The following is a 13,453-nucleotide window of genomic DNA, read 5'->3' as shown; positions in this document are numbered from 1 at the left end:
GCACTGAACCATAGTGGTAGTGATGATAGTAATAGGAGGAGGAGCAGTATTAGTACTAGGAGTAGTAGTGGTAGTAATGATAGTAATAGGAGGAGGGGGAGCAGTAAGTTTAGGAGGAGGAATGACTTTAATTATTTGTTTATTTATTTGGTTGTTTGTTTGTAACCGTCACACAAAATCATCGCTGCCCGCTGTTTGTAACGCGGACCTTTCCGGTTTTGAAAGAAGGGTAGCGATAGACGGCGCGCGGCGCGTTCCCGACCCCTACCGCTTACAGAGGCGCGTCCACGAGGCGGCGACGGCGGCGCGCGCGCGTTCCCGGTGATCTCGCCATACAAAACAAAGCTCTCTGCGCCCCTTTCATTCGGGTTTTTACAGACCACAGGCTGGATCTGCATGAAGACGGAGAAGAAAATCCTCCGGGGGGGGAGGAAAAATGGATTTACAGCTAGTCTAATAAGCGTTACACACCTGGATCGGGGTAGTAAAAAAATAATCATCAACAACAACAAAACGCCAGGAGGTCGTTGCTTTGATCAAATACTGCTTTGAGTGCTTTGTCTTTGGTCATTTACTGTTGCAAGCCAGCGTCTGGGGGGTGGAATAAGCGATCGCCATGTTGTTACCAAAAGGGCTTCACTAAAGAAGGTGGACGTTTAAAGTGTGGAGGGAATAATATCCTTTTATTTCGCCCTCTCTCCATCGTGGTCTCGCCGTTTTGCTGACTGTTTGTCCTCGGCGACATGGCGGAGCAAAGCTACTCTTGGTGAGTGCGCATTCGCCGTAATGGGCAATGTTTCGGATTTTAAAAATGCGTTTTTTGCCTTGCCATTCGTGATAATCCGCATCCAGACTCGTTGCATGTGTGCCGATTTATTCTCAACTAGCACACCGGAGTGTTGTCATGAGCGCGAGGACATTTTATATGCACGATTTCTATATAAATAGATGCACCAACAATGACTGGGGCTCACATTTAAGCTCCAAGGCGTGTTTTCTTTTATGCTTTTAGATCAACCTATGAAAATCACCAGCATCAAGAAAACCTTTGTAGCTATTGCCATTTTATAGATCTGGATATATGATTTAAAAAACCCTGATGTATTCAATACAATGGCTCCAGCTTGTTGGAGAGCTCGCGCTGTATGCATCCGCACTAAACAAGCTTTAGCTTTAGCCGGTGTGCTATCCACCAACAAAGGAAAAAAACCCGTTTCTAGCTAGCTAGCTAGCTACATAGCCACCTAGCTTTCTAGCATGGAGCTTGTTTCTACACAGTCTCAGTTGTTTTCTGCATTTTAATACATTCAGACGTACACAGGCCATCTACATCGATTTTAACACCATCTTTCGGTGAATCCTGTATTCATATGTACACAAGGCATCATCCCACAAACTAGCAAACGTTCCTCTTCCATAATTACGGAGCATTTTGGTTCAAGAACGCACCGATTTGTCATACCATTTTGTATAAATCACTAATAAAACATTCTCTGAAGGTTTTCCCACCCCTACACAAACAAATTGTGTGATAATGATAATATAAATGAAGGTAGGAAGGAAGAGAAGGCTCTAATAGCAGGCGATGCTAGTCCTTGCTAGCAGCTAATAGCAAGCGACGCAATACTGGCTCACCTAGGCAAAACAGTTTAGCTAGCTTCCAGTCATTTTTTTTATGGCTTTATTACTTGTATTAAAATACAATTCTGTGTGCAATTTCTTTGTGCTATTTGTTTTAAAAATTCTCTGTTTATGAATGTGTTGTTTAGCCTGCCATACTAGCGGTTAGCAGTGCAGTAATTGCGGGTTTAGCCTCATTAACGCAGGCTAATCCTCGGTGTCCATTCACCACGATTTGCTACACAGAATTCCTTCAATATTTTTTTTAATATAAATTAAAAACAGACTTGTCATCCCCCTTTTTAAGAGTGAATCGAGGCCTTCGGGGTTTTTTTTCCAGCGTGTTAAATATGTTTAATATAATCAACTCACGACTAAATGATTTCTGATTAATTAAAATCGGATCAGAAATCACCCGGTGTGAACGCGCTGTCTCATTCATGTGGGTCGATTGTTGCTCAAATCTATAAAATCTACAAACACTGCATTTGAGAGAGAGAAACTAAAAATGTCATTTTGCTGTCATATACATCTATATAGCCATATCACATAAACATCACTTCTGAGTTCATTGTGAACAGTGTGACCACTAATGACCAGTAGTTATATATAAATATATATGTGACATGTCTATATATGTATATGACAGCAAAATGACCTTTTTAGTTTCTCTCTCAAATGCAGTGTTTATAGATTTTGTACATCTTGAGCAAAAATCGACCCACATGAACGAAATGCCACGTTCACACCGGGTGAATTCTGGTCCGATTTTTCGGGCAAATGCAGAATAATCAGAAATCGTTTAGTTAGTTGAGTTGAGATCCAGCTTTAGCTTATGTCGGTACATTGTGCAAATGTGCATACATATTTGAGCAAAAATCGACCTATATGAACGAACTTTACTTTTTTTTTTATATATTAATCCTGTTTACATGTCACTTTAATATTTGCACTCACTGTATACACTGCTATCTGCACAAAAGTCGGTCTATATGTTGTTTGTCTGCACTGTCTTGTCTTGTCATTCTGTGCACTTCTGTTGTATGTCTAGTTTGTTTATTGCACCTTAAGTATAGTTTAGTTTTATCTCTATGTTTAGCTCTATGTTTGTCTGCGTCACTGTACTTTTGTCTTTATGTGTAGCCCCTCTGGTCTAGGAGGAACGTTGCTTCACTTAACTGTGTACTGCATCAGCTATATATGGTTGAAGTGACGACAAAGCGACTTTGACTTTGAAATAGTGCGTTCACACTAGGTGATTTCTGATCCGAGTTCTCCGTCAAAGACACATTAATCAGAAATCCAAAATTTAGCCGTGAACCGAGATCCAGCTTTAGCTTACGTCTGTAATTATAGTCTGATCAGTTTCTCCTAATAACAGTTTAGTACTGTTTCAGATCCACCTGCCTGTTGCTCTAAACAAGATCTATTTCTTTCAAAACGAGGAACTGAATAATTGAGAAACTATTCAGCATGAAGATGTGCTAAAACTCCAGCTTGATACATGCAGGCACCTTGCAGTTGAGCTAAAGATGTAAAGCTGAGGATTTCACACAAGTATTCCGATTCTTAAGGCACTGAGTCAGTATTTGTTATTGATATCATTGAATCTGCTGCTATACAGTGCATTATATTTAGCAATTTAGTAGCATCCGATCGATGTGTGTCCAGAACCTGGGTAAGGCTATTTATTTGCAAGTCAGGTAAGAAAATTTGTAAGTGAATGAGAGTGCAGTGATCTCAGGTCAGGAACTGCTTGGTGGCAGTGGCAATCATCAGGATAACTTGGCTATATAGAGTTGTGAACACACAATGGTGCATTTCTGCTAGAACTGATCTACAGATCAGATTGTCCAATGTCCACATGGCTGACATAATTTTCGAAATTTATTAACCCGCCTTACTTTGCCCGGCTCCGTTCATCCCCCTTGCCAAAGTTTTTGTACGTCAACTCAAGTGTTTGTTTAAAACACCTTGGGGTGTGCCATGTGTATTATGGTTACAATATGACTATTTTGGTCTTTGTGTTGGCCTTTTTGTTTGTTGGGTTCTGTTTGAACTTCAGGGCTCGTGATGTTGAGAATTAAATTAATGACTGGTGATGAAACGCCGGCCTGGTAAGTTTTGCAGTGTAACGTAAGGGCATTATTTTGGTTTCTAAGTGTTTTTCTAAGGAGAGTCTGGCTTGGCTAATCTGATCAAAAATAAGACTGTAAATTACTGCTACGAACTATTTTACGAAATATTTTGAACTTTCAGAATTCTAACCTCTAGCTCGAAATGTGTTCTTCAGTTTTATACCGAAGCTCCAAAGCTAAGGCAACTAACAAGTACAGCAATTTTCTTCCATAAATTTCCTTCTTGGATCGCCGGGAATTGCTTCTTCCTCTGTGAAATCTTCCACCCTTTGCGTGTTTGTTTAAACTTGTTGGTCTTGGGCAGCATCTCGGACTGAAAAGACTCTGTTAAATACTTTCGTAATCCTCTCATCAGATGAGCAGATGATCCATGAGAATTTTCTCGGGCTTTGTGCAAAGCAAGAATCTGACTTTTTCACGAGAGAGAGCGAATTAAACGCAGTTCTATAATATAACACCGGCGTTTTATGCAGTGACATTTACTCTAAAAATAAAAATTATATATATATATATTTATATTTATATTTATATTTATTTATTTATTTATTTTCCAAACCTGCCGGGATCTCTGCCATTTAACGGGAGATCGTATTAGTCTGGAATTATTCGTGTAGGTGTTTTGACCTCTTGTATATTAAGGAACACCTTCAGGAAGCTCCACCCCTTTTCTCATGCTTAAGGTTTTTCCACATATACTGCAACTCATAACTACAAAGTGACTAGAAAACATTCATTTTCAACGACAGTGAGTGTCGGTGACTAGATGTGGGCGTGTCCAGTCATGCTACAAAGTTTATTTTATGCAAATACAGAGTGAACTGTTGCAACAGGGGCGCTGGTGGCTCAGTGGTTGGATGTGTCGCCTACCATGCAGAAGGCCCGGGTCCGAGTCCCAGCCCACACCCCAATGCAGTGCCGGTCCCAAACGCGGATAAAATGGGACGATTGTGTCAGGAAGGTAAAGTAAACCCTGTGCCAAGTTGTTGTGTGGACCACTTGGTCCACTGTGGCGACCCCTCACATGTAGGGAGCAGCCGAAAGATCAACAACAGATGCAAAACTACCAATGCGAGTGAAGGCAGTAGAACGCACACTGCTTCATCATCACATGTGATATGATGATATACGCTGCTGAATTTTATACCCAAATCTCCCTCCAGAGCGTTTCATTTTAGCGGCAAGAAAACTGGATCTGGAATGCTAGTCACTCCGCCCACTGATAAATGACCAGTTATGATGACCAGTAGTAGACCTGCTGAAGACTTCACAGTGCAGCGATAAAACTGACATAGAGTTACAGGATGCCCGTGCTTTCATGGTTCATGCAGAATGTTCCGAGTTTATTCAAATGAAATGCGTTTTTTTGACATGGCTAACACTAGACAAATAAATTTAATAATAATTTTTGGAAAAATCGATGGCACTGTCAGTCCTCGGCTACATCAAATCTAACACACTCTAGATGTTTGTAATGGTGGAGATAAGTATAAAGTGATTATACTGGTTTTCTCTCTTACTATTTTCTATTTCTTTTAGGTTTATCTCCTGTATTAAGACACTTTGAGCTTTAGAACAGTGAAAATGTCAGCCATGTGCACCTTGGGAAAGGATTATATCACGTTTTGCATTTTACTGCCCGTTGCTGGGTTATCAGCTTAAAAATCCAACCGACCGGCCTGAGTTTTCTCAGTTGGCTCTGCCAGTGAGCAGTTCCTGACCACAGGGTTGGTAATATTACACCCTCCCCATACTGTCCTTAAACCTGATATACTGGAAATGCTCCTATTCCTGCTTTATTTTGGCTCTCAGTTCAGGTTTTTTTTTCTCCAAACGGAAAGTCGTAAAAAAGGTAACACAAGTTTAACGTCCACTTGGAACTAAATGCCAAGTAAAAACGCTCCTGATCCAGCCAGACTCCGCCCACGTTAGTGATCAAGCGGAATTCCTTTTAGAGAAGATGCCAATGTGGGTGATCTCAGTATGAAGTAATGCTCTGTAGTGACGACGTTCGCAGGAACCGAGCCTGATCATCCTAAGCATGAGGGCTAGGTGTCCCAGATCCGAGTCGTCTGTCAGCATCCCGCACACCAGCAGCTTGTTTGGGTGGAGCTAATAGGACACGCTGTAGGTGTGTGTGTGATGTCAGTCAACACCATGTCTAATTATCTCCACCCAAAGGTCGGTAGAATATATTCACACCCCGTCTTTGTTTTTGTTTTGTTTTTTTCGGCTAGCTTGAAACACCCTTTGCTTTCTTCCTCTAACATTCCAACAACCGAGGTTCAGTTATTAAAGAATGAATGATGCCTTGTTTGTTTTATTTATTTATTTATTTATTTATTTATTTATTTATCTATCCGTTTTTAGTTACACTGAATGATTTTGAGTTGGTTTTAAAGTTTCAAGTTTTAAGCAGTCGTTTCCTTATCAGCTTTCCGTCTTCTTTTGAAGGCAATAAGGAACTTCTTCACGTCCATGTTCCCGAGAAACTGGGCACTAGAGGTTGTGCTGTTTATATGGAACGTCTGTAAGACAAATGGAAATTTGGAGACTCCTGCTGTTAGGGGATAAAGATCTGAGTGGTCAATAATTCGGCAGTGCTGTGATGTGTGAGGAGTAGCACCCAACACACTGATGTATGAAGATACGGTCGAACCGAGGCATAGAAACGAAACGAATGCTGACTAAGTTGCGCGTACTTGTTAGCGTCAGTGGAAAGCCAAGCGAAGGTAACTGAAGCGAGTTTACGAATGTTAGGATTTTTTTTCAGTCAGAGAAAGCTGGAAAGACTCGACCCATGATACCAACGTCGCCTTCGAAAGCTAGGTGATTTTTCGGGCGTTTTTTTGTTGACAGATTGGTGGCGTGGGCGGTCTGTTCTGTTTTTAGCCCAAGCTTGGTGGCAGGACTTCCTGTGAGGAGCCTTGACATGGACTGCTTGGGGTCAGCTCTTTGTAAGCAGCCGTGCAGTTTACATACGCTTTGGTGATATCGTTGATATTTTTAGCCGGCTGGAACTGCATTATATTATTTCTTACTTGAGAATCTGTTTCGCAATATTAATTAATGCATGTAATGCACTGTGTGGATGGGGAGTGATGCAGGACAAGCGGTATGCCACCCACCCCTCTTCTAAAGTGCACTATTTTCATACAGCAACTTATTTATAGTGCCACAGCTTTAACGGTTTAAAATTAGATCTAGTGTCGTGGAACTAGTGAGAGACGAGTCGTTTCCTGTTCTCTTACCAGACTTGCTCTTCTCTCTCTATCTACTTTAAAAATAATTTTACAGAGAACCTCTGACACATCCGAACTCCTCCGTCCTGAAGGCTGTCCTCAGTTTTGACCGCTATAAAGGCCCGTAACAAAAACCTCACCGCCGATTTATACGGTTTACTTCATTACACATGTTTTATATTATCAGTCTCGGGTTATGTGGAGTATCTGCCGTGCAAGTCCCTGTGTATGAGCTGTCGCTATAGCAACAAGAAGACATCAGAACAGGCGCACAAATGTAAACCTATAGTTCGTTACAGCTGGAATTCCACCACCCCCACCCCAAGACGTCCCGTTGTACACAATTAACACACCTTCTGAACAATACGAGGACACGCGAATCGTGAACACGGTCACAATGCAAGTCCAAAACTGGGAAAGCGGGTCTGCTTTGCTTATGTTCAAAAAAAGCCGATCCTGACAGTTTTAAGCGTCGGCCCACAAAGCCTGCTTTGTTTTTGTTTGTTTGTTTTTTTGCACCAAAGGTATTTTTGTGTCCTGAAAGAGTTCACATGCTGCTCATCTGCCAGATACGCACGTGGTGTTTATCGTAAATCTCTCATGAGCCGGTAGAGTGGAGCCCATATTCATCAAGAGTCGGAAATGCTTCAATTCAGTGACCTACTTGTGCGGCTCTCACACCTGATGGAGAAAAACAGCTCGAGTTTTAGAGCACTTCGATACGAATCGGGTCTTTTAGATGAGGTTGAGAGATGTCTGAGAGGGATGTATCTGCAACAATCAGATCGTTTTAAACAGTATATTATTATTATTATTATAGAATGTATTTCTACCTGCGTCGACTGCGTGAGAGCATAACCGTAGGTTGTAGTAGATCATGTAACCAGTTGTTCGTACAGGCATGCTTTGCAGATGGTCGAAACTGGAGATCCATCAGCCGTCAGACTTGTGCGATGAGATTCCACGATGTCTGCCGTGCGTTCAGAGTGTATACTGTTAAATAAAACCATCATATCGATCTAGAAAGATAGATGGATGGATAAGTTTGAGTAGATACATGCAGCATGTGAACAGTAGGTTCTGAAGTTTGAGGAAAACTGGGCATGTGTAAGGATCTGAGACTAACGGTGGTCGGGAGATTGACCGGGATTCGGTGCGTCTCCAAAACAGCAGGTTCTGAGGGTGGATGCTGTGTGTAGTACCTTCTGAATGTAGTCCAAGAACCCTCAACTGGTGTAAATGCACAGATCAGGCATAACATTATGAGCAGTAACAGGTGAAGAGAATAACACAGATGATCTCCTCATCCTGGCACCTGTTAGTGGGTGGGATATATTAGGCAGCAAGTGAACATTTTGTCCTCAAAGTTGATGTGTGAAGCAGGAAAAATGGACAAGTGTAAGGATTTGAGCGAGTTTGACCATAAGGGCCAAATTGTGATGGCTAGACCACTGGATTAGAGCATCTCCAAAACTGCAGCTCTTGTGGTGGTGGTCCCAGTCTGCATTGGTCAGTATCTATCAAAAGTGGTCCAAGGAAGGAACGGTGCTGAACCAGCAACAGGGTCAAGGCTTATCGTTGCATGTGGGGTGCTGGCCCGTGTGATCCAATCCAACAGACGAGCTACTGTTGCTCAAATTGTTGATTATTGAAGTTAATGCTGGTTCTGACCATCAGAAAGGCAGGTGGTCATAATGTTATGCCTGATTGGTGTATAGTATTGTGTGTTTAAATATAGATATGCATCAGGTATATGTATACCCCTGTTGCATATCACTTAACTGTCCAACATTAGCATTACAGTAATCAACATGAGTTGAACAGTAGGATTTGCTCTTATATGAGAATCTTTTCTTTTCTCACTAATTCGAATGACATTTTTATTCCACCTCTGTGTGGACGATTTTTTTTTTTTTGCCCTTCTTCCAAGACGTTCCTTTCCTGGAGGGGTCGTGTTGCTCCACCTTTCTCTTCAAAAATAGCCCCGAGGTGTTTTGCTGGGGCGACACACTTGGCCAGGTTGTAGTTTAGGAACCCTGGTGTGATTTTGGCAGTGTGTTCCGGATCGTTATCATGTCAGAGCTCTTCTCTTCTGCCAGGCCTCTGCAGACTGGGAGTCGTCTCGTCAACCAGTATCATGAATGCTTGTGAATAAACGTCATGTACATTTGCACTCATATCGTCACACTCGTGCCTGACACCAGTGTCAGGGCTGTGTAGTCTTTGGGGCAGGATCATGCCATATCTGAGAGGGACATATTGATCCTGGAGATTTCTGATCAAACAATATGCTCTCAATGTTCCTCAGGATTCTTTTCACATTCTGGGCTGAAGAGCTAATCAGTTCTTGTACAAGTTTGACGTGTCCTCTGTCCGATATTAACTCTTTTTCATCAATGACCTCTACGCCAGGTCTGAAGCTCATGTCAGTCTATCTAGATCTCTCACGTCGTATCAGGACAAGGATGTTCAATCTTATCAACAAAGTGCAGGTGTAGCTGTGTGGTTTTTATTCTGCTGCACCAGAAGACACACCCCTCATTCCACCTGTGCAATCAGTTGATCTTGGCTTATGCTAAAGGTGGGTGTGGCTTCTGCTTTTTTAGAATGAAAACCTTGCACCCATACTGGCCTTTCTACATAAGATTGGACACCTCCGTTTTAGGAGAACGGCCACTCTGGTTGTCGGTGCTGCGGCTCGTTTTGTACCTCCTGGTGAATTTTTAATTGTTTATGGATCTGCATGTATCCTTTGTTTTATCCATCTCTCTATCCAGCTTCAACTCAGTGCCATTATGCAGACCTGCTGATGGACCGGTCCAAAATAGTACTGGTTCTGGTGTTAACAGGTCTTTTTATAACCACGTTCATGCAATTAGGTTAATTGGAATTCACAGGTGAGTGTGAGAGAGAGAGAGAGATTATCATGATTGACATCGTCAGTGAAGAGTAGTGAACCATTCCAGAAGCAGCCATGCAAAGTCAAATTTATTTTTAAAGCACATTTAACACAACTTAGTTGACCAAAGTGCTGTACAATTCTAAAATAGCTGCAGACATAGAAACAGACAATAATAATAAAATAATAAAAACAGGGAGAATACCTCATCACTCAGTATTAAATGGCAATGTGTATACAAAGGTCTTAAGGTGAGATTTAAAAATAGGAAGAGTCGGGACCTGCCTGATGTACAGGGGCAACTCATTCCAAAGTTTAGGCTGCTACTGAAAAGGCGTGATTGCCCCGACTCTTCATCCTAGATTTAGGTACTGTAAGTAAAAGCTGCTCACCAGACCTGAGAGACCGTGCTGGACTATATGGCTTTAAAAGGTCAGAAATGTATTGAGGTGCTAAATTATTCTGGGCTTTGTAGGCCATTAACAATACTTTTAAATTTGACCCTGAACTGCACAGGGAGCCAGTGTGAGGACGCTAAAACAGGAGTTATGTTTTCCCATTTACGTGTTCCCGTTAAAAAACGTGCAGCAGCATTTTGGATCAGTTGCAACCTTGCAATCGAGGCCTGGGCTACACCAACATAGAGGGCATTACAATAATCAAGCCGGCTTGAAATAAAAGCATGTATAACCTTTTCAAGATCTTTTTTTGTTAAAAATGGCTTGACCTTGGACAAGAGCCCGAGCTGAAAAAAGCTAGCTTTGACAACAGAGTTAATTTGCTTATCCAGTTTAAAATCACTGTCCATTAAAACACCCAGGTTTCTAGCAGTTGGTTTTACATGAAATTTAAGGGAACACATCTCAGGGAAAGGGTCAACACAGGCTCCACTAGGTCCAAATACCAGCACTTCAGTTTTAGTCTCATTAAGACTCAGAAAATTTACTGCCATCCATGCTTTGACATTCTCTAGGCATTCCAAAAGTGGTGTTAGTGTTTGTATCCCTCTGTTTCAAAGGAAGATAGATTTGAATATCGTCTGCAAAACAGTAAAGGAAATTCTATGCTTCCCAATAATGGATCCCAATGGCAGTAGATAAAGTAAAAATAATAAAGGCCCAAGAATAGACCCTTGTGGGACCCCGCATGTGAGGACTGCTGATGAGGATACAGTGTTACCAAGACCAGCAGAAAAACTTCTGTCCATCAGGTAAGATCTGAACCAGTCCAGGGCAGAACCAGAAATCCCCACACTGTGTTGCAGACGATATATGAGAATGGAATGATCCACAGTATCAAATGCAGCTGTGAGATCTAAAAGCAGAAGAATGGCAAAATTCCCTGAGTCACTAGTTATTAAGAGATCATTAAAAACTTTTAAGAGGGTGGATTCAGTGCTGTGGAGAGCTTTAAAACCAGACTGGAACACCTCAAGAATGCCATGTGCATCTAAGTAAGACTGGAGCTGTACAGAGACAATTTTCTCCAGTACTTTTGAAAGAAATGGTAACTTAGATATTGGTCTGAAGTCGGACAGAATCGAGGGATCCAGGTTAGGTTTTTTAATTAATGGTTGCACCACAGCATGCAAGCCCAAGCTGTGACATCACCGCCAGCACCATACTTCACAGATGAGCTTGTATGTTTTTGGCTCCTTTTGTTCTCCACACCTTGACCTTTCCAAGGTTCATCTTGGTTCCAAACCCAGATATCATCAGTGTGTAGCCAAAAAGAGTAAGGCTTGTTGTTTGAATGCAGAGGGGTGTGTGTGGGTGGGGTGGTGTAAGGGTGTTGGATGTGTTCTATTGGCTCTGTTCTGTGTTACAAAGAACGGCTGTGTGGCTTCTGACCGACAGGAATAACTAGTCTAGATGTTTCTCTCATGGTAACGTCAATCTCTTCAAACCTTGGTGTACTGCATCAGACCTAAATTTTAACATGGGCCACAGACCCAGCTTCCTGAGTGCCTTTTACTCACTCGAGGCGATCATTTGTATTAAAGTGTATTAGGAAAGACACCATGTTAAAATACGAGAGTGAAAGTTTGTTACCTCTATCATACAAATGTCTGCTAATGCTGCAGAATCAATGAGGTGAAGAAAGATCACAGTTTTAATACAATTTTCTTTTGAATAGCGAGGTTAGAGAGAGTCGATCTGTGTAGCGCTTCCCGTCGTGGTTTATGGTGCGTAAAAACGAACAGGTAGCCGAGGCATGCCACAATCGAGACCTCGGTGGTGTTTTTAGCGCCGTTTTCATCGGATAACACTTTTACTACGAGCCTGAGATCTGGCTCAGGAACCGGGTTTGCATTCCTGTGCCGTGATTTGTTGACGTTTATTTATACGGCAGATTCTTTTTCTTCTCTCTAATGCAGCCGGGGATCAAGTGCAGGACAATGTGACACAACGTGACTGGAACCTCATGCGCTAGTTTTTTAAGGTTTAACTGTAGTAGTGTCTGTCAGTGTTTGCAAATCACGTAGCAAAAAAAATTGTAGATCTGAGACGCATGCGGAAACACAATTGATTTGTTTCTGGCTTTAAGGTTCTGTTGGGTTTAACGAAACGGCTAAGTGCGTAAGCGTATTTGGAAGTGGGCGGAGCTTGTCCGTTCCCACGCTGTTTATATTGACCTCAACTCCTTATCTTAAGACATCTGCTACACATCTTGAAGTTCATGTGAAGCTGCAGCACGTGAGGCTGGTTATTTTTTTGCTTGTCGTCGTGCTTTCATTTCAGTTTTTATCTATGGTTTTTGTTTGCCAGATTGTGTAATTTGGTGCTGATGGTCTTGTTAAACCTTCTCATATTCCGCATTAAGAATAATCTTAGATCAAGTCTTGGAGCAATCAATCTTTCACGTTCATGCTGGATGGGACATTGTTACTTTACTGGACTCGGTCGTTCAAATAAACGGAGCCATTCAAGTTTTTATTACTGCTTATAACACTTAAGATTTGTATTTTTTTTTCTTTTTACTTCACGTTTATTGGCGCCCACAGACGGGAGACAGTCCCCGGCCTGTGCTGCAGAACAGACAGACTTTCTGCACTTGGTTATGTTGTGAGGACAAACACAGAAGGCTTTATAAAACATGTAGATCAGCTCGCAAGGAATTAAAGGACACGCTCAACTCGCCTGGACAAATGAACGAAAAGCGACGGGTCAGCCAGAGGCCGGTGACGCGCACAGACCGGGCGAGGAAACAGGAAGAAGCCTGCTGGAGTTGGCCTTTATAGAGCAACTAACTGTCTGAGTCTCTGTGTGTGTGTCTCTGAGTCTCTGTGTGTTTCTGTGTGTGTGTGTTTGAGTCTCTGTGTGTTTGTCTGTCTGTGTGTGTCTGAGTCTGTGTGTGTGTGTGTGTGTCTCTGAGTCTGTCTGTGTGTGTGTGTGTGTGTGTCTGTCTGTGTCTGTGTGTGTGTGTGTCTCTGAGTCTGTCTGTCTGTGTGTGTGTCTCTGAGTGTCTGTCTGTGTGTGTGTCTCTGAGTGTCTGTCTGTGTGTGTGTCTCTGAGTCTCTGTCTGTGTGTGTGTCTCTGAGTCTGTCTGTGTGTGTG

The 13,453-nt window shown here is 42.2% G+C and overlaps 1 protein-coding gene across 1 annotated transcript in view; it reads left to right on the top strand.

Annotated features, from left to right (window-relative positions):
• Positions 1-296: 296 nt before the first annotated feature.
• sppl3 (signal peptide peptidase 3) overlaps positions 297-13,453 on the top strand; it is a 35,265-nt gene continuing 22,108 nt past the window's right edge. The window contains exon 1 of the mRNA XM_058411941.1: positions 297-766. Within this exon, the coding sequence (XP_058267924.1) occupies positions 744-766 (23 nt within the window). The 5' untranslated portion in view covers positions 297-743. The remainder of the gene's footprint in view (positions 767-13,453) is intronic.

Source organism: Hemibagrus wyckioides, linkage group LG16, assembly GCF_019097595.1.
Source record: "Hemibagrus wyckioides isolate EC202008001 linkage group LG16, SWU_Hwy_1.0, whole genome shotgun sequence".
Lineage (NCBI taxonomy): Eukaryota > Metazoa > Chordata > Actinopteri > Siluriformes > Bagridae > Hemibagrus > Hemibagrus wyckioides.
The sequence above is the reverse complement of the archived record's forward strand: the minus strand, read 5'-3'. Positions and strand labels throughout refer to the sequence as shown.